The sequence below is a fragment of the Nannobrachium achirus genome (assembly GCF_963921795.1).
Source record: "Nannobrachium achirus genome assembly, chromosome: 19".
Lineage (NCBI taxonomy): Eukaryota > Metazoa > Chordata > Actinopteri > Myctophiformes > Myctophidae > Nannobrachium > Nannobrachium achirus.
In genome coordinates this window covers 29,153,013-29,174,304 of record NC_137826.1, presented here as the reverse complement: position 1 = coordinate 29,174,304, position 21,292 = coordinate 29,153,013, and the positions used below count along the sequence as shown (strand labels likewise).

At 40.9% G+C, this 21,292-nt stretch overlaps 3 protein-coding genes across 3 annotated transcripts in view; all 3 read left to right on the top strand.

Moving 5' to 3' along the window:
• Positions 1 to 349: 349 nt before the first annotated feature.
• Positions 350 to 8,662, top strand: dhx33 (DEAH (Asp-Glu-Ala-His) box polypeptide 33). Its single transcript, XM_080749028.1, has 12 exons — positions 350 to 695; positions 2,069 to 2,229; positions 2,324 to 2,551; positions 2,790 to 2,960; positions 3,430 to 3,615; positions 3,936 to 4,047; positions 4,362 to 4,521; positions 4,827 to 4,915; positions 5,012 to 5,139; positions 5,763 to 5,966; positions 6,097 to 6,183; positions 6,548 to 8,662. Exons 1-12 carry the CDS (start codon positions 479 to 481, stop codon positions 6,854 to 6,856), a joined length of 2,052 nt encoding a protein of 683 aa, XP_080605154.1. The 5' UTR covers positions 350 to 478; the 3' UTR covers positions 6,857 to 8,662.
• A 2,014-nt stretch (positions 8,663 to 10,676) lies between these two features.
• On the top strand, positions 10,677 to 14,517 carry c1qbp (complement component 1, q subcomponent binding protein). Its single transcript, XM_080748526.1, has 6 exons — positions 10,677 to 11,044; positions 11,710 to 11,860; positions 11,953 to 12,043; positions 12,266 to 12,361; positions 12,469 to 12,594; positions 14,081 to 14,517. The coding sequence occupies exons 1-6, from the start codon at positions 10,792 to 10,794 to the stop codon at positions 14,228 to 14,230; spliced, it is 867 nt and encodes a 288-aa protein (XP_080604652.1). The 5' UTR covers positions 10,677 to 10,791; the 3' UTR covers positions 14,231 to 14,517.
• A 1,817-nt stretch (positions 14,518 to 16,334) lies between these two features.
• The window catches only part of mlxipl (MLX interacting protein like), a 28,525-nt gene continuing 23,567 nt past the window's right edge, over positions 16,335 to 21,292 (top strand). Inside the window, exons 1-2 of the mRNA XM_080749812.1 lie at positions 16,335 to 17,001; positions 19,693 to 19,799. Of these exons, the coding sequence (XP_080605938.1) occupies positions 16,646 to 17,001; positions 19,693 to 19,799 (463 nt within the window). The 5' untranslated portion in view covers positions 16,335 to 16,645. The remainder of the gene's footprint in view (positions 17,002 to 19,692; positions 19,800 to 21,292) is intronic.

Sequence of the window (21,292 nt, the reverse complement as noted above, 5' to 3'; positions counted from 1 at the left end):
GTGCAAGCCGCCCATGCTGTTCTGCTTTTTGTCGCTTTTGTCGCCCCTTAGTGGCAGCACTCGGAGCTCGATCAGTTTAGGCACATAATAGTTTCATGCTCTTTAGTAGCAGATGTCACTGATAATGTAAAACATCATGTAAATCTATCTTGTTTACAGGATTCTTAAAATATATTAAAATATTGTGAATGGGTATTTTTTTTTATCAATCGACATTCGACAATGATAATATCCACACATATCCTCATTCCGCCGAATCAAGGGGTGGGGAAAAAAACTACATGTGTCGTTTCTCTTACGTTGAATACACGCGCCGACGTTTTACCACGTGGGAGGGATTTTGCGGACGTAAACAACTGCATTGATGTCTGTTGTTGGCCATGAAGAATATGTTTTCTTAATCTGCTGCTTTTATAACCGATAGATCTCAAGAAGAAGCGCCGACGTTTCGTTTAATAAGCGTGTTCTTTTCCAGACCATGCCCCACGACCCCGATCCTCCTCCGGCTAAGAGGTTTAAGCCGGGGTCTGCTTTCTTCCAGCGTCTCGATAGGAACAAGCCTGGAATGCTGCTGCCGAGGAAGGGAAATAATGGATCCACTTCCATAGAAATCCAGAGGAAAAACCTTCCGATCCACCAGGCCAAGTCCCAGCTGTTGAGCCAACTCAGACAGCTCCACAATGCTGTCCTGATAGGTAACAACAACGCATCATGACAGTCTACTCTAAATCTAAAGTACAAATAGGCCTACCTCAAAATGTACTTATGAGTAAATGTACTTACTTTACACCACTGCCACGGACACGGTCCAACATATTTTTGACTATAGTTAACTTCCTTGTTAGTTTCGTTTACGGTTTTAACGTTGTTTCGTCTTTCGTTGTTGACTTGATCCCATATTTTATTTTGTATAACAACCATAATACTCAAGTCACGTGTATTACAGTGGTTGATGGAATTAGCTACCTTGCTGCGATACAATCTCCACAGACTAAAAAAAATCGAACCTCTGTTCGAAGTGGAGCTGTGTGTGTGTGTGTGTGTGTGTGTGTGTGTGTGTAGCACCTCTCTGGTCACCCAGGATCATGTGTACCGATTTTTGTGACATTTGAAGAAAATATGTAGGAAAAGGTGCAAAAAGTGTGTTTTGGAGAAAATTCTAGATGGCGGAAAATCTATCCTGGCGCAAATGGGCGTGGCCTATATGGGGAGATGCGTCTTGACCCAAGGAATCCAGGGAAAAAAGAATTTTAATTTTCCGATCTACAGTTCAAGAGTTACGGGGCAAAACGCAAAGTGGGCCGTTATAGCGCCACCATGAGGCCGAGTGATGTAATTATTTTTGGATTCATTCTTAAAATCATTATGAATCTCCTCTCCGAGGTTTGAAACTGTAGCTCCTATGGTTTACGAGAGAAAAATACTTGAATGTGAGTTTTTGCAATTCCCATTATAAGTCAATGGGGAAAATTAATTCACGAATAAATTAATATCAATTAAACTATAGAACCTTTCTCTTAGCAAGTTACTAGCACACGATTCCCGAGTAAGCCGGTCGATTTGACATATGGCGCGAGTGTGTGGTGCAAAAACTGTGGGAGGAGTAGCGTGCCAAACTTTGAGGCAGACACGGACGGCCACACACACGGCCACGTATAGGGAGCTTGTGTTCCACACAGCTCCAAAAATAGCTCTGATAGTAGCCCATCATTGTTTTTTGTTTGTTTTGTTTTTTTCAATCAAATTTGTATTATTTGTTCAGGAACATGGGTCTCCCTGTCTCCAGCTCTTTAGTACAGTGGTTCTCAACCTGTGGGTCGCCAGGGGGGTCCCCAACTTATTTTGGGGGGTCCCCAGATGATTAAGTGCAACATTGTTTTCTCACTCAGCAGTAAACAAAACAACATACAGTTTAAGTGTATTGACGTAACTGCAAATTTCTAAAGTGACTTTGTAATGACTAAAATGACAAATTAATAAGGCATGCACGCACACACGCGCACACAAACGTCATCTTGCATCAGAACTGTTTGCTATAAGAGCTTTTTATCTTTCTATTTTACATCAGGTGAGACTGGCTCTGGAAAGACCACTCAGGTCCCGCAGTATGTGTATGAAGCTGGCATCGGGAGACAGGGCATTATTGCTGTCACTCAGCCCCGTCGTGTGGCTGCAATCTCACTGGCAGGGAGGGTGGCAGAGGAGAAGAGGACTCAGCTTGGAAAGCTGGTGTGTAAACCTTCACATTCACACATTTGAAATAAAGTTTCTATCCTGTCAGATGACAAATCTGCATGCCGTAAATCAACAACCCTCTCTTCAGGTTGGCTACACAGTGCGTTTTGAGGATGTCACCTCTTCTGAGACAAAGATCAAGTTCATGACAGATGGCATGCTTCTGCGTGAGGCCATTGGAGACCCCTTGCTGCTGCGCTACACAGTGGTGGTCCTAGATGAAGCCCATGAGCGCACTGTGCACACAGATGTCCTTTTTGGTGTAGTCAAGACCGCTCAGCGCAAGCGCAGAGAACTTAATAAGTTTCCTTTGAAGGTAGGAGACCTCTGAACATTTGTGTAAACTTTTATGTTGTTCACTTCACTTGTTCACATGCTTATGAGTTTTTGACTGGGGTAACAGCCCAGTCCTACATTTGCTACTATTCCACATCTCCAGCGGAAGGTGGGTGGTTTACGAGGTTATATCTCCAGCGTAGGCCTCACAAACCTCTTGTTGTGATCTCCCATATTGCTAAGGAAGGCTATTTGTTTGTTCCCTGTAAACACTACAGGTCATAGTGATGTCAGCCACCATGGATGTGGATTTGTTCTCTGAATACTTCAATAAGTCTCCTGTGTTGTACCTGGAGGGGAGGCAGCATCCCATTCAGATCTACTACACCAAGCAGCCTCAGTCAGACTATCTCCAGGCTGCACTGGTCTCTGTGTTCCAGATCCACCAGGTAAGATACGCTTCAACCTGTAATTAGAGTAGTTCCTGTTGGTGAAGTTAACTTAAAGCTGTGATGTCACGCCCCGAAAATTAATTGAGGGTCCAACAAAGTTGGACCCTGTGTCCCTCGATTCTAATCTCTGACAGCTTCTTTGTAGAAGACTTGTAATGTTTTAGCGGTAAATATATGCCATGAAGTTGTGGAATCTTTATAATTTTTACATCTCCAACTGCTCCAACTGCTAGTTTTAATTTTCGTTATTCAAATTCACATTTTCACTGCGGTCAGCTGTCTGTTGTGTAGATTCAGATAATATTGATTTTGAGAACTAATTACCTACCCTTTGGGTTAATGGGTTTATTATGTTAGTTGATTCATTAAAAACAGTAAAAAAAATATAAGTATTACTACATTTACTACAACTGACTGATTGGCATGGACCACTGGCGATCCATTGTCTGTTGCGATCTGCACGCAGGAAGCACCTTCGTCTCATGACATCTTAGTCTTCATGACGGGCCAGGAGGAGATTGAGGCTCTTGCCAGGACATGCAGGGACATCGCCAAGCACCTGCCTGACAGCTGCGGTCCCATGATGGTTATCCCATTATACGCCTCTCTGCCCCCAGCACAGCAGCTCAGGGTCTTCCAGCCTACACCCAAGGTAACAGTGAAACTTGAGGCTTGAATTATACTTACTGTAGTTGCTTGCGGGTGTCACACACAGCAAAATAGACGACGATCTACAAGCTCACAATGCATTGCAGCAAGTTATAAGCTTGTAGATCATAATGCAGGTTTGCTGATAGGATTGTATAATGAGGTTTAAACGGTGCAGAACATTTTGGATTATGTAATAAATATTGTCTTGTACACTAATGTTAAGTGACATAAATTAATAGCCTTCCATTTATCTATAGAATTTTAATGAATGATGCATTGTGCCTTGATGTTTTTACCATTGTCCTTTTTACTCTTTGACAGGGTTGTAGGAAGGTTATCCTCTCGACCAACATTGCAGAGACATCAGTCACAATCTCCGGCATCAAATTTGTCATAGACACCGGGATGGTGAAAGCAAAACACTTCAATCCTGGTTAGATAATTTACTAAACCTTTGCTAATCCTTTATATTAACTTTGTAACCACATGCCACTCCAACCTTTACCTAATACCTGCTATGATTGGCGTCTCTCAATAAACCAGGGACGTTCTCTTAAATAAGATATAATGCATGATGAGGTGGTCTCATATGGAAAATGTTACACTAACTTCCTATTTTGATATTGTCATTTTTATAATTATGTTTTGGTAATTCAAAAAAGGTTATCAAATGGTATTCTGCGGTCAGTTTGCTCTGAATGGTTTGTGATTGTACATGTGCACAAACACAATCCATGTGACCTCCAGACAGTGGCCTGGAGGTGCTAGCAGTGCAGCGGGTATCCAAAGCTCAGGCATGGCAGCGAGCAGGCAGGGCTGGCAGAGAGGACTCAGGCTCCTGCTACCGTCTCTACACTGAGGGCGAGTTCGACAACCTCACACCTATGACTGTGCCAGAGATCCAGAGGTAGAGTTGTTGTGTCTTAGGACCATGCTACTGTATGTCTTGTGCCTGATTCCTTTGTTTCATGGAGACAAACGAGTATAATGTCTGCTGACTTAAAGATTACTTATCGATTCCATATATCAACACCTCCTTTTCACTTGGAAATAACATTATTTTGGTGGAGTAACGTTGCTTTGTTGCTGAAGCTTTTTAGAGGAATCTGATTCTCTTAAATGGTTGATTTACTGTATTTAGACCAACATAACTGAAAGCTCTGCTGCTCTGTTCTCTTTTTCGTGTGTACAATTTGTGTTCCTATTCTGCAGATGCAATTTATCCAGTGTGATGCTGCAACTCATGGCCTTGGGGGTTCCAGATGTGATGAATTTTGATTTTATGTCCAAGCCTTCCCCTGGTAAGGTGTTATCTACAACAAATCACCATAAGTCTTCAAATGGATAATAAATCTAATTGTGTTGGTAACTTGTAATGGGTATCGTTATGATCTCAGAGGCCATCCGTTCTGCTATAGAGCAGTTGGAACTGCTGGGAGCTGTGGTGAGGAAGGAGGAACGGGTTTCCCTCACTGCCTTGGGCAAGAAGATGGCTAGCTTCCCTCTAGAGCCTAGATTTTCCAAGGTATTTACAGTATATAAAATGGCTTCAAAAGTACACCAACTTATATAACTACTGCTCTCTGATTTAAGAGAAGTTTGTTCACTTGGGGAAACATCTTGGAAATGCCCCAGAGCAGTACAAGACAGAACTCTATCTTCAGGGGGACATACAGATAGTGTTTTCTCCTGTGATAATAGTCTGAGCAATTAATGAATATGCAATATCAGCTGACCTCCATTAGTATGGGCTGTTGGTTGAAACCGTAAGTAGGCGACTATGCTGCATATAATCCTGGTATACGGTATTATATCAGTATAATTGTTGATATTTGAATGGACTAACAACATTTCTTCCCTTTTTTATATATATATTTTTTAAGTTTTGGATTTTTTTAAACACTAGTGTTGCTCAGACACGTTTTTTGTATTTTTAATTGTATTTATGTTATATCTCAGCTAAGAATCTAATCAATCTGATATATAAACTAAACTAAAATACAAAACGTTCAGTTGGCACTGGGATATTTTTCTGTACAGCACCAGAATAGATAGTTCTTTGTGCCTAGTATGATGGTCGTATGCATCAAACTATAATTTTGCAAACTGCCACTGACTGAATTCTTATCCATCTTATTCTCTCCTCAGACGATACTGTTGTCCCCAGACTTCTCCTGTTCCGAGGAGATCTTGAGCATTTTATCTCTGCTGTCAGTGGACTCGGTGCTGTACAATCCCCCAGCCCGTCGCGAGGAGGTCCTTGCTGTACGGAAGAAGTTTGCCAGCAGTGAAGGAGATCATATGACACTCCTCAACATATACAGAGCTTTTAAAAAAGTCAACGCCAACAAGGTAAGTGGTAATGACTTATTATGGGAATAATACACATGTATCACCGTCCTAAACAAAAAGACAGTTTGGAAATATTGTCTGTATTATCAATGTCATGCAGCCATAGTCCTTTTTATGCTTCTTGATACAGGAGTGGTGCCGGGAGAACTTTGTAAACAGCAGGAACATGGGTCTAGTGAGAGATGTTCGAGCCCAGCTCAGAGACATCTGCCTTAAGGTACAAAACCACAAATCTCTATATAAAAACCAAAAGCCAAGAATTTCCCTTTTGCAGCTGATGCTTTTTCTTTGTATGTTTTGCCCTATGAAAGATCATAGTTTTGCAAACATCAATTTCTTTTCTCCATGTTGTCTGGAAGAATTGTTGGCTGGAAAAGTGCCAAAAGCACATTTAAAATATTGCCAGTACCCAGTATTGTTACCTCTTATTGTAGGTTGTAAAAATTGCTTAAATATGACCTATTAAGAGCCCTTGCAACAAAGCACTTTTTATTTAGCATAAAGGGTTCCTATGTGAACATTTTTAGTACTCAAACACTGATTTACAACAGTTCACTCATTTTCTTCTTTGGGTTTCATAGCTGAACCTGAAGCTTGAGTCGTGCGGGACAGATTCCGTGAATGTCCGCCGCTGCTTGGCACATGGGATGTTTGTCAACGCTGCAGAGCTCCAGCCTGACGGCAGCTACATGGCCCTGGACACGCACCAGCCCGTGGCCATCCACCCATCCTCTGTCCTCTTCCAGTCCAAGCCACAATACGTGGTCTTCAACGAACTGCTGCACACGTCTCGCTGCTACATGCGAGACCTTTGTTTGGTGGATGCAGATTGGCTGATGGATGCAGCGCCGGAGTACTTTTGCCGCAAACTCCGCCCCACCAAAAGCTAACCAATAGAGGAATTGGACTACGCAAATCTCTGCCAAGAGAACTGCCCTTTCTTGAACCAGTGCAAATAAATCCTGAAGAATAATGTAAAGACGACGTTTGTCTTGCCACTCTCTTCTAAGCTCTATGACAAATACAGAAACTACTGTGTACCAGAGCAAAACAACATATCACTGGATGTTTACAGTGGTGGATTTGAATGGTTTTCACTACCTCCTAATTGACAAGCAGCTGGCATGTGTTGCCTGAGCAGAAATGTTCATTAACTGGGCCTCACATACTCTTAATTTCTCTGGACTGTAATTCACATTTAAAACATGCTCTGTCTGTCATCCCTGTTGCCACTCAGTGTGTTCTACTTCAGGTTTCACATTCTTTCCTTTTCATTCTTTGTTCTACAATTTGCATGTTTTTAATCCAACGATTACTTAAAAGGGGCATGGCACAGTTTCCCCAAAATGTTATGGTATTGTCTGGGCTGGTCGTAATTTCAATGGGTGCAGTACCCATTGTCAGAGTACTTGGAGGCCTGTTTATGACCTCAGCCTGCCATCTGTACTCACCTGTTGTGAGTACTTGAAGGCCTGTCTGTGTTGTCAGTACTGTGACATCAGTCATCTCTGTATTTGGGCAAAAACCAGATGCCTCTTGGCACACACAGAATCCTGTATTTCTAGAAAGATAGATAGATGAAAGGTTGGCATGGCTGTGAAGTTTGTAACCTACTAGACCCTCAACTGCGCATAATGTGCTCCCATGCAAAAAAGCCAATGTTTCCCAGGAAAATGCAATGTTTCCTTTCCAATGGATTTGTGTCTTCACTGATAAACAAAAACATGTATTATTGATCATTACATAAAGTGTTAATTGAAATCAAATTTGACACAGATTGTGTCCAATATCATATTTATTCTAGGAAGACCTATAAGGATGTATTGTACGTTAACATGTAACGCGAGTTCAGTAGGGTAGGGTAAGTGATATTTCTTTGTGAAATATTGCTATAGCCTTGACATTACTCATTGCTATAGAGTGTTTGTGCAGTAACTCTGCAGCCCTTTGGTCAAAATAAAATAGCCTTTTCAGATCGGGATACTAATTTTATCCAATCAGGAGAGAGAACTCGCACAGTATACAGGTGAGATTGGAAGTGATGACAAAGAAATGAGCAGACAATTTTTATTTAATGTTTTTCCACATAATTTCATATCCCCACTTCATCACATGCATGTGAAAAACAGTAGTATGCCTTAACATTCACTTCACATTAAATGCAATCTCAAATCATATTACTATTTCACCATGGGTTCTAAAGTACCCTGTTATGATGCACAAACCCCTATACGGTACATACTGACAACAGTGTGTATGCTATGCATGGAGATCATAGTTCTAGATATGAATACTCTGTTTTCGTAGATTGCAAATCACACTTTGTAGAAGGCAAAGATTGGACATTTTTCTTGTATTTTTTTATACCGGACTCAGGATTGTTCAATGATTGCCTGGGTTAGCTGGGAAACATTAATTTCTGGAAACTAATTTCAGAATTTCAAACAAATTTTATCTGGGGTTATTGTCACCAAATAGTTTGTAGTTTTTGAATCTTTTGTGGGTTGTACAACCTATTTGCTTATTTGCCTTTTGTTATTTATGAAGGAAATATACATTTTAAAACTAGGTTACTCTTGAAATGATTCGGTAGGGAAATAAATTAAATACATTACTTGCAATCAGATGCAAGTTAAATATGCTTTTAAGGCCATATTCTGCTATTTATAAATAGTGTTGCTAAAAGCTGCTGAGCTATCAATGTGTTTGGGATGGAAGATTCAAGCAATGGAAGATTCAGACAGGTTTAAGAACTGCATGTGATTTTTCATTTGGACAGCATGTTCAGTTTCATAGTTTTAATGAAAATAAAAAACTGTTCTACTTAAAGAAACATTAATGGTGTCTGGATTTAGCAAAAAAAAAACTGCAACAACCACTGTGCTTTACCTATATTTTTAACCACACTGTACAACAATGCAACTTGGGGAAATATTTCTCAGGGTAGAAGTTAGAACCTTGGAATGTGGATCTCTCACTTTTTGTAAGAAGAGTGGTAAGACTTTCCTTTCCAAAATGGGATTATGTAAGGAGTTGTAACAATGTATTTTTGGAATAGATCCCCATAATTAAACTAATGCTCTGCTGAAGCATGAGAAACCAACCACCCACAGCAGTAGCCTATCAGATAAATCGACAGCTTTTCATTATATTATACAACATCAATTAACTATATTGATCAGCTCTGTGGGGACATTCTTGCAAGGCAGTGTATTGTGTTGTTTTTGACATAATCCATTCTTTCTGTTTTTGTATAGTGGTTCTACAGTATACAGGGGGAAAGCAACACCCGAAACCAAAGCTACAAACAATACTACCTGTGGTGGCCAAAAACAACTAGTACTGCACTACACCATAGCCTACAGTTGGCTATTTCATAGGTTAGGTTTCCAAAAACATAACTATCATGTGATATACAATAGCCTGTGGGGCAACAGTCCGCTGTGTGAATATTTCATTTCAAATGTCACATGACGTCACAAACTATAGCTGTATATTTCCAGATTGTCAGATAATAGCATTGTTTGTCATTTAGCTACACATTTTCTCAGGTCAGTCTGGACATGATTTACAGATTGTACTAGCGCTCCTTCCAACGGGAACATGTAGTACCTGTGCTTTGTCACAAGATGGGGCACTTTCCTTAAATAGTGTGGTTTGTTTAGTTGCTAGCCAATATGAGATGCCCTCTTTCTCAGGTGTTTCGCTCAGGTGGGCGTGGTTTTGAGGCTATGTTTACTTTAGCCATTATCATTTATGTTGGGGTTAAGGTTAGGGTTAGGCATAGTGTTTGTGAGGTTAGCCAGGGACGCTGAGGTTAGTTTTAGGCATAGTTTTACTGATGTTTAGGTTGGGGGTTAGGTAGCTCTGGTCCATAGCGTTAGTGGAGTTCTCCCTAACGCTATGTTCCTCTTCCTCCGTATTCCTTGGCAAACCGGAAAACCCCGCCGTCTGGTCCAAAAATAACAAAAACTGTTTCGCCCCTCATCAAACCAAAGGTATCAGTGGACAGTTGAAAGCTTACTCTACTTAGTGGACGAGGTCTGAGCCCCCCACCACACGATTAAAATACATTTCTAGGGCAAAATGAAAAATATTCCACCGGATGGAGACGCTCTTCCTCGTTTTTACGAAACAGCGCTTCCAACGTCACAGAGTTGAATAACACCCAGTGAGACTAATGCTCTGTGTAATTCGGTCCTCTGACCTGCGAGGCAGTAGTGAGTTGGCACCTTGATGGCGACGACAAATAGTGAAAAACGAGAAGAAATGGAGTCTCCATCCGGTAGAATACTTTTCATTTTGTCCTAGAAATGTATTTTAATCGTGTGGTGGGGGGCTCAGCCCGCGTCCACTAAGTAGAGTAAGCTTTCAACTGTCCAATGATACCTTTGGTTTGGTGAGGGGCGAAACAGTTTTTGTTATTTTCGGACCAGACGGCGGGGTTTTCCGGTTTTGCCAAGGAATACGGAGGAAGAGGAACATAGCGTTAGGGAGAACTCCACTAACGCTATGGACCAGAGCTAGGGGTTAGGGTTAGGTTTATGCATGTAACCACGCCTCCAAGGCGAAACACCTGGGGTCCATAGAGTTATAATAAGAAGGGGTCCCATGGCTAGCTCATGGGCTAGCTAGCTAGCTCGGCTAGGCTAACTACTATTTCCGGTTGAAGGGTCATAGTTTGGAGAGAGGTCGTTCTGTGTCCTTCCTTCCACACGTGTGTTGACGGGGTGCAAGAAGCCGGTTACCTCCTGACTGTTCTCATTCACTGTGGCTCCATAGATACTTTCCCAGTTTAACTGGACGTGTTGAACTTGTTATCACAATGCTAAAGTCTCTTGCTCGCGCGGTGAGCACCGCTGTCCGAGTCTCTACGGCCACGACGTCAACGGCCCGGTGTCTTCCACTCGCCAGCCCGACGCTGTGCTCTCCCAGCTCGGCCACAACTCGGCCGTTCACGAGGTCCCTCTGGATGATGAACAGTAGTGGAGCTTCTTCAGGTTTCAGACCCAAGCTGTTCAGTTCTAAGATACCCAGATCTTCGGTGTCGTGTGGATGCGGGGGGCTGCACACAGAAGGTAACGTTATGGTCACCTTGCAAAATGACGTGTTTGCTAACTTTGCTAGTAGCCAGTGTTGGCTAAAATGTTAACAACAAGCAACGCTACAGACAAGGGCGAGGGTTAGAGCATTGGTTCTCCCCAGGGGCCCTTGAGGGAGTTCCAGCTAAATGACAGTAGAGTAAGGAACCTTTATCCCATAGTGTACAAAATCAAATACATTACATTTGTACACTGTCAGAGTTAAATTAACATTTTTACAATATAATTCTAACATTTGGATGGTGTAATGAACATGTATTCGCCTAAGCAAAATTTCCAAATATGCATGGGTAGGCTACACAATATCTGTAGTTGTTACACAGTTACATAACTGTCTGAATGTCAACGTTGAGAATAATAAGTAGTGTAGGTGGTGAAATAGCCTACACGTGTGTGTATTTAAGTGAAAGACAGGCAATAAGTACATATTCATATTCATTCATATTATTCAGGGTGGGATGAGTTGATATTGTGTGTGATTATTTTGATTACATGGTTGTAGTAACTACAATGTAGTTGCTGAGATTCTCTGATTATGGTTAATGACCATGGTTTTCTTTCCCCATACATTTTGTTATGCTAAAACCAAAAACAAATGTAAGATATTGACTCTGTTGTGTCCTGTGTGTGTGTGTATATAGGAGACAAAGCGTTCGGCGATTTCTTGTCTGATGAAATCAAAGAGGAGAAGAAGATCCAGAAAAACAAAACACTTCCAAAGATGTCTGGAGGATGGGAGCTGGAAATGAATGGCACAGAAGCCAAACTCTCTAGGTCTATTTCTGGAGACAAGTAGGTTTATAACATCTCCCCAGGCTACAAATTAAACTGCTCATTCAGAATATGTTAATGGTTATGGCTCAAATCTGTTGTTCATTTTACAGAGTCACTGTCACCTTCAACGTCAACAACAGTGTTCCTCCAAACTTTGAGGAGGAGGCCGATCAAGGACAGCAGAAGTCTGCAGAGAATGAGGTGAGCTAGACTGCTAGATGTTTAGACGTTAGTGATGTGTGGGTAGGGAATCATGGGATGATATGAACATTTCGTGTCAGGTAGGGCAAGCTCCAAAAGAGCTATGCCACGCTAGTGTGGAGGGCACCTTATAATTGCTTTCTTCTCAACTTATTCAAATACATGTGTAAGTGAAACTCTGTTTCAGTACTGGCACTTAATTGTTTTCCCCCCCACTTTCAGCCAGAAGTTGTGTCTACACCAAACTTTGTTGTTGAAGTAACAAAACAGTCTGCGAAACATTCCCTAGTGTTTGACTGCCATTATCCTGAAGATGAGGTAAGCATTCTCCATGAACAATTTATCATTGCCAAATCATTATCCCTCTGTACTTTCCCATGGATGGTAATTTTCCAAATGAATAATGTTAATGTATTTTTTTCTAGGTCGGGCATGGTGGTGGTGAAGAAGAGAGTGACATCTTTACAATTCGTGAGGTCAGTTTCCAGACTGAAGGAGATGCTGACTGGAAGGAAACAGCCTACACACTCAACACAGACTCTCTGGACTGGGTAAGTACTTGCACTCAGTAAACCGCACTGTTGATATAGAGAAACACAGTCAATTCTCAATAACAGAAATTCATAATGACAGTATTACTAAATCTGGTTTGCCTTGATGACTATCCCATAGCCATGCACACAACTGAGGGAGCAATGGTGTTTTGCCATTAGCTAGATTAGATTACAAGACAATTGACCTAGGTTACTGGCTGTTTGTAGGATAGCCTATTAGCCTACATATTTTTAAGAAAGATAAACCTGCCAAAGTGTTCTGGTGTCAATCTAGTCTAGTGCATGGTCTGTTACTGAGATCTCATTGTTATGCAAATGAATTTCTCAACACATTTCTGTGTTGCTTGCGACTGCTATTGTACCTGCTCACCTGCCGTACGTCTTCCCCACCGGGAAGACGTACCTCTGTCCTACTACTCCCGTTCAACATTCCCCGCTAACAGATGCCACACAAGTCCGTATGAATATGTGCAGTGACAAAGCTCCCTCCCTGTGTTTGTATAAATGCCCCACCAAACCAGTTGTTCTGCGGGGGACTTGAACCCTTAGTTTACACAGTGGTGTTCAGGTACTTTACTGCAGTGGTTCTCAACCTTTTCAGGCCGTGACCCCCAAAATAATCATATTTCAACTGGGGACCCCTCACCCTGACGCACTAAGATTAAAGGCATTACATTTTGTATAACATGGTTTCTATTGTTGCGAGGCGTTGAGAGCATGTAGATTGGCTATTTTCACAATTTCTGCCTCTAATATTTGACAATTTGACCAATGTTTAATTTGTCATTTTAGAGGTTTATAACATCCTTAAATTGTCACTATAGAAATGTGCAGTTACCCCATATAAACTTAAAATGTATGCTGGTTTGTTTACTGTTGAGGGAGAAAACAATGTTGCACATTAAGTTAATCATATGGGGACCCCCCAAAATAATTTGGGGATGTCCCGAACCACAGTTTGAGAACCACTACTTCACTGCACCACCTGAATGCTCGTTCGAGTATTTTGTAATACATCTGGTGAATGAACAAAAAACTAAATTATACAATAGTATATTGACCTCTTTGATCTGCTGTAGCCAACTTTGGAGAAATTAGCAAAAGGAAAATCCTGTGCGCTCTGGTGAGATTGAGAGACTGAGACAATCATAATGTGGTCTTGAGACCGAGGTCGCTCTACAACCCTTTTTTTAAAATAAAGAGAGAGGTCAGTGAAAATGATGCTCACTGCTGCCATTGGAACACGCTTGCTTGGTGACATTCCCACAGTTTCCCGATCTGAGAAAGGAACGTTCAGGAAGTCTTCAGGCTCTGCACGTGGAGTGTAGCTATTGGCCATTTTCACAAGGCTGCCCTTTTGAATGTACTCTTGATCCTTAACATTACACTTTTCTTATTGAATTAAGTCAATTTTCTTCTCCTAAATATATATGTATCTTAGTACAACGTAGCTGTGTTTGCTGATCAGTGTGGTGTTTTTCAGGCCCTGTACGACCACCTGATGGACTTCTTGGCTGACCGAGGGGTTGACAACACATTTGCTGATGAACTGATTGAGCTTAGCACTGCTATTGAACATCAGGAATACATCAGCTTCCTGGAACAACTCGGTGGCTTTGTCAAATGCAACTAATGTAAATGCAAGTTATACAGTACTTGACCTTTGCAATACTGGCTGTTCAGGATATTTAAATAATCTCAGAGCACTTTCTGAATAGCTTATGTTTGCGTCTCGTAAGAATATCATCTTACAATATGTTTGTATTCTTAGTTTGTGTTTTTCTGTGTCTTACAGTAAATTAAGATTTGATGGCTGTGCATAATTCTGAATGTGAAGAGACCCTTACTAAATGGGTGATACTATGTTATTCAATAGGCCAGCTCAATACATACTGTATTTGTGAACATTAAGTACCAGAAAATAAAAGTTATTTCATATTAAAGGCTCTTGATATTTTCTAATTTTAGTTTTTCACTTAAAAAGCCAAGTATTGCACATTGCCACTGTTAATCTGATGTCAGCCTACATTTTCAAGAACAAAGACATGAAAGCAGAGGACAAGGCTTTCAAACAATGGAAGGCAAATTGGTCAATTTTGGGGAAAGATTTAGGTTATCCAAGTTGGATAACATTGCAAATATGATTATTGTCTTTTGATGTGCTTTGCTTGCAGAGAGGTCTTCGGTCACAGTGGTGGACAGTATAGCATTTTCTTTGTATACTTTGACCTGAGTATTTGTATTTGTGGATATGACTGTTATTCCCTTTCAATGACAAATATTGTAGGCTACTCTTGACTCCATTACATTTCTCGGAAAATAAAATAGTACATTCTGAATTAACCACTTTAAGCCCTTTACAAGCTCAGTGTTGTGAGCTTGCTTGTAGATAGACTATTTTCACTTGTCTTGCTGTTTTGATTTTTTGGAGCTGTGTGAAGCACAGGCTCCCTATACGTGGCCGTGTGGGTCTGTGTGTCTGTCTGTCTGTCTGTGTGTGTGTGTGTGTCTGTATGTAGCCTGAACTTCCTAAACTTCGGCACGCCACTAGTCCCACAGTTTTGCCACCACACACTCGCGCCATATGTCAAATCGACCGGCTTACTCGGGAATCGTGGGCTATTACTTTTCTAAGAGAAAGGTTCTATAGTTTAATTGATATTAATTTATTAGTGAATTAATTTTCCCCATTGACTTATAATGGGAATCGCAAAAACTCACATTCAATTATTTGTCTCTCGCAAACCATAGGGGCTAGAGTTTCAAGACTTGGAGAGGAGGTTCATAATGATTTCAAGGATTAAATAAAAAATAATTGTGTCATTTGGCCGCATGGTGGCGCCATAACACCCCACTTTACGTTTTGGCCTGTAACTCTTGAACCGTAGGTCGGAAAATTAAAAATATTTTTTCCCTGGATTCCTTGGGTCATGACGCATCTCCCCATATAGGCCACGCCCATTTGCGCCATGATAGATTTTCCGCCATCTTGAATTTTCTCCAAAAGACACTTTTTGCTCCTTTTCCTACATATTTTCTTCAAATGTCACAAAAATCGGTACACATGATCCACACACACACACACACACACACACACTCACACACACACACACACAGCTCCACTTCACACGGGTGTGATTTTTTATATGGCTATGCATTGATGTTAAAAAGAAAATGTACTTTGTAATTTGTACTTTAAAATGTGTGCTCCACTACTTTAATTCAAGTATTATACCTACAAATTGGACAGAGCAACTTTTTTTTTTTATATAATTTCTTTATTGCTTTTTGACATGAATACAATAAGCAATTATAATTTATAGGGTGTCAAGAAGTTTTTTTTTTTTTTTTTACCCTGTGCACTTTCAACATACCATATACAACATAGAACATATTACAAACAACACACATCTACAGCTTACATTGCAAAGATTATTCTCTTTTTTTTTCTCTATCCCTCTCATTTACCCTTGTTATCCCTCCTGGCACACCCCATATGGCACAGATATGGTGTATTTAAGCACTTGGAAATAAAACAAAACCAGATAGTAAAAAAGAAAAATAATAATAATTATTCAAGTTAGAGTAGGCTATGACCTTAGCTTGGACAGAGCAACTTAACACTTGTAGTTGAGTAATATTTGACCAGGTCACAGCTCGGGTTTAGTCTATTTATACTTTGACGCAAGTAGGCTACTGGGGTTCCACCACTGTCTGGGTCATTAGGCCCTGCTACATAAAAAGGAATAGTAATAGCCTAGCTATCTCCTTGCACAGTAATCTATTGTCAATCTACTTGCAACCTTGAACTGGTGTAGTCTATGGCAGTAGAAGTGTAGATAAGGTGTAGCCTAATAGTCCCTCAGTTACAGCTCACAGATGAAGGCCTAGGCCTTAGTAGAATTCAGTCGTGCTGCAGCAGTGAACCAGTCTTGGTCTTGAATTGGCCGTGAACAAGATTCGTGACATCAGTTGACACGAAAACTTAAGTCCACCCTGGGATTTTTAAACTGGGAGAAAGTTCACGGATCAATAGCCTACTACTGAAATGGCAATGGCAGCGGCAAGTATCTCGTCGGGGTTTTCTGGACAAGCAAAACAAAACCAGCAGGTCCCAGATTCAGAGACATCGGACACGGACCTAGAGGAAGAACACGCACCGACATTCGGTACCGGGCCATCCTGCTCTTTGCGGCGCTGCCAGGTCATTCACAGCGGCCACTTCATGGTGTCCTCTCCCCACAGCGACTCCACGCCGCGCCGAAGGAAAAGAGTTGGATATGATTTTGATACAGTGAACAGGACTTGGTGCCAGACATACAAGTTTGGTCCATTTCGTTCTGGAAGTCTGAGCATAGATCCAACACTTACGAGGTTATTTGAGTGCATGTCACTGGCCTACAGGTACGTATAGCCTGCTATAATTATGTTACAAAGTTTAGTCAAAACAAAACCATGTAATGATGCAAAATCTCGATATTTCGCTCTAGGCCTATATGTCCATAAAATGACCATGGGCCTGTAGGCCTATCTCATTTATTATTAGGCCTATTATTGTTATTATCATCATTATTATTATTACCCCTATTATCATCTAGCATTATTATTATGTATTAAAGCAATTAGGTTTAGGTCTACTTATTTGTGTGCCCAAGCGCCCAAGCCTATACTTGCAGAGGGATTTGATAGTGCTTGTGCAACATCTCTGCAAACTGACAGAAAGATGGACTTTGGCTCCAGTTGGCAGCCAGGGTGATCATTGTTGTAACGGACATGGAAGAAATTCAGCTGTAACTTTGCTGTTGTTTCAGTTTTTCTTCAAGAAAAACTGAAACAACAGCAAAGTTACAGAAAACTGTTTTGACATTAAAGTCCACCAAGCCAAATGGTACACATTAGGCCCCGTTTCAATTCAAACCCTGAATGTTAATATGTCCATTATGTTCAAAGGAGGCTAGTGTTTTCTTTTTCTAAAAGGAATTGCAGCCCAAAACACCTGTTTGTCTTTTCATGCCATGTATTGTCATTGTCTGATATAAATAATAATTACAAAAATAATAATATCAGTAATTTATAACCATCTTTTTGGACAAACATGCTTGAAAAACATATCTTTGGATGTTGCATTAAGAATGCTATAGGCCAGTGTGTTTCTCAAATGGGGGTACGTGTACCCCTAGGAGTACTCAGAAATCTCCCCCCAAAAAGAAAAATAGAAATATAAATCATGCTAATATTACTCATAGTTAAAAAAATGAAAAAAAAAAAACATGTACTGTTATGTTTAATGATGACAAATGGATAAACTTGATATGAGCCTGTGTTGCTAACCCAAATTACATGGTACCAGGCAACTGGGATGTGTTTTAAAGTTGTTTGAATGTATTGAAGTTATTGACATGAAAACCATTTGAAACTCTTTCACTCCATTCCTTATTTGTGATTTTATATCCTTGAAATGGGGGGTTATTATCATAGCCATTGTATAGCATCCTATACCACTATTTATTTATATTTTAATTACAGTTTCATAAGCAAAATGTTGTTGCAGGATAAAGGGCGTACTTGGATGCAGATATCAGGTCAAAGGGGGTACTCAAGCCAAAAAAGATTGAGAAACACTGCTATAGGCTATACTATACTTCTGCCAGATCTCCTTCTTGTCGTTTTGCCAGTCTTATCTTTTATAGTTTAGCCTACTGACAGTTGCGTAATCATTGGCACAATTGCACCTCTATTCTCTACAAAAGTGGTTTTCAACCAGTGGTCTGGGGACCACCAGTGGTCCCTTAGGGGGTTCCAGGTAGTCCCCAGCAAAATGATGTTGGTAACCAAGACTTCTTGTAAGTTAAGTAATGCAGATATTTAACAATAATGTAACTCTCGAGAGTGTAAAAAGAAACCAGTTTCATCACACTCTCATGAGCCTGTCAAACAGTGTTTTACCGAACACTGTTTTTCATTAACCAGTACATTATCACAAGTACTGTACTCAAGTACAGTTTTGAGGTATTTGTTCTTTACTTGAGCATATGCAATTTCCAATACTTTTACTTCTACTCCATTACATTCCAGACTTTTACCTGTAACTGAGTATTTCTACTTTGCAGTATTGATATTTTTACTTAAGTAAAAAATGTGAGTACTTTTTCCACCACTGTTAACCAGTCAGGTGTTTATTAGTTTTTCCTGTTATGTAGTGTCTCTTCTGTTTTGCAGAGTGTTAGGAGTCTAGAACACGCAGGGGCGTCACAAGGGAGGGGGGGGGGGGGGGGGGGAGTGGGACTGAGTTACCAGGGCCCTTAATTATTCTATACTTTAGCTATTAAAAAATAGCAGATATACAAGATCACTGCGAGCTTGTAGATCTACTATTTTTGAATAGTTGTGAAAATGTGTGCAAATCTTTGAATATATGTATTTTTTAAGCGAACATTTGTAACTCAAATTTTGCTTCTGGGGGGTCCCTGGAATATTTTAAGATGGAGGTCCATGGCCAAATACATATCATTTTGGGGGTCCTTCACATGAAAAGGTTTGAGCACCACTGACATAGAAACATTGGTTTTTCAAAAAACCTTCAAAGACTTGCACAAATTCGCACACTTTTTCGAAAATAGCAGATCTACAAGCTTGCAGCGCGGCACTTGGTGCCAAGTGCCGCGCTGTGAGCTTGTATATCTGCTGTTTCAATAGTTAAAGCACAACATAATGCAGTGAATCCTTGGGCCCAGAATCTGGTGTGACACCCCTGAGAACATGCATTAAACTCACTCCATTAAAAGCGTCTTCATGATGCACCTGGCTTCCTAGCAACTCCATGAGTACCTGGCATAAGGAGGGCTTTTCTCACATTATGTGTGCAGAGACCACTGAAGGGGCAAAGTAGCCAAAACAGCATGGCTGTGTATGATGTTGAACAAGGTGACTGGACACAATTAGTCAAAATCAGTACAGGTTTTCAGCATAGGTAATGCAAAGACCCATCATATATTACTATAAATTAAAGTAGTGCAGTAATCATCTGATGTTTTGAATATGATGTGTACTGTTTCATTTTATCCGCGTCTAATTCCTTTGTTAACTTGCTTTCAGTGGGAAGATTGCCTCCCCAAAGTGGAAGTCTTTCAAAGGTCTGCGGTTGCTGTGGAGAGATAAGATCCGTCTCAACAATGCAATCTGGAGAGCTTGGTTCATTCAGTGTGAGTCCATAACCCATCACCCCATTCTGATACAAGCTACATGTCCTCAGAAAACTCACCTCTGATTATTACACTCAAGGGTCACAATTTTAAACAAGACAAAACCAATGTTTCCCGAACAATAGGTGAAGACCAATTTTTGGGTTGGTTAATGCACATTATTTCAACCCAATTTAGTTGTTTCTGTGTTGTCACTGCAGTTGTAACCTACTGACTTACCTACCAGTAAGGAGGGCTAAATCTCGATATTCCGAATGCCTGAAAATCCGACGGCACGGAGATCCGAATCCGATATCCCAGAGAGAGAGAGAGCGAGAGAGAGGGGTCCGGTCCCTCCCCGCATGCGCAGAGGTTGGCATGATTAAACTAATTAATTAAATAGCCTAAAAGCCAGCAAATAGCCAAATCTGAGCAGTGAGCACATATCAATATACAAGGCCAAATCTCATTAAAAACAATAAGAGTATAAAAGCCATTTGAGATATAGAATAGAATCTTTACACACCTGCTGCCAAATAATTAATTATATAATTCCAGTTCACTGCGCAAATTAGGTAATTTCAATTAAGCTCTGAACAGAGCCGAGCAGCTCCCTTAGTTTAAACTAGGCTATAAAATGACATATAGGCTAATAGAATGGATCTTCAGCCAACATCTCATCTTAATGAAGAAGGTACTAGAGACCTTTTTGCTTTTGGACAGATGCAACCTCTCTCGCGTGCACTCTCTCCCTCTGTCTTTTTGCTTTTTTGAGAGAGAGCGACACACACACACACACACACACACACACACACACACACACACACACACACACACACACACACACACGTGTGTGTGTGCTGCGAGCGTCGGCATCCTCAGTCTAACAGCCGCCTCTCCGCCTGACTCGGACTTTAAGGCCATCGGAAAATCACCACGCGCCCGTGAGGAGCCCCCACCGGGAGGACGTAGAGCCTTCGTCCTACTCCTCCCGCACAACACTCCCTGCTGACAGGTGCCGCCCCAGCCCGTAGGATTACATGCAGTGCCAATTATCACCCTCCCCATCCGGCTTCCCTCCCCAGAACACAGAACAATTGTGTTAGTGTAGACGTTCGACAAATCTGGATGCACCACAGTGGATTAGATTTTTCAGAAATGAGACAAAAAGGTTCAACATTTAAAAAATAAATAAATAAATCATGTATGCCATAGCTAAATGGTTACTGTCTGGGAGGCCAAATGTCCCAGGCCTCAGCAATATGTTGAAGAGTCCCTGAGCAAGACACTGAGTGCTACAACCAACGGTTGCTTACTGCTTCTATGGTTGAAATGCAGTGGACAAATTTCACGTATGTGCAAACATACAATGACAAAAACACCCCAAGGAGTCTGGGCTAACTTATAAATCGTTGTTGTCGGGGTGGAAACCTTGTATGTCCAAAACCGTTTGATTTGTATCTATCATTTTAAAAAATGATTTAGACTAGTGAAAATAGCCAATCTGCAAGCAC

What these genes read in the sequence shown, in the direction of transcription:
- dhx33 (XM_080749028.1), top strand. Translation starts at nt 479, where the DNA reads ATGCCCCACGACCCCGATCCTCCTCCGGCTAAGAGGTTTAAGCCGGGG. An exon ending in GGACTCAGCTTGGAAAGCTG is followed by an intron (nt 2,230 to 2,323) that starts GTGTGTAAACCT and finishes CCCTCTCTTCAG; the next exon opens with GTTGGCTACACAGTGCGTTT. An exon ending in AAAAAGTCAACGCCAACAAG is followed by an intron (nt 5,967 to 6,096) that starts GTAAGTGGTAAT and finishes TTCTTGATACAG; the next exon opens with GAGTGGTGCCGGGAGAACTT.
- c1qbp (XM_080748526.1), top strand. Translation starts at nt 10,792, where the DNA reads ATGCTAAAGTCTCTTGCTCGCGCGGTGAGCACCGCTGTCCGAGTCTCT. An exon ending in CGGGGGGCTGCACACAGAAG is followed by an intron (nt 11,045 to 11,709) that starts GTAACGTTATGG and finishes GTGTGTATATAG; the next exon opens with GAGACAAAGCGTTCGGCGAT. An exon ending in GCCATTATCCTGAAGATGAG is followed by an intron (nt 12,362 to 12,468) that starts GTAAGCATTCTC and finishes ATTTTTTTCTAG; the next exon opens with GTCGGGCATGGTGGTGGTGA.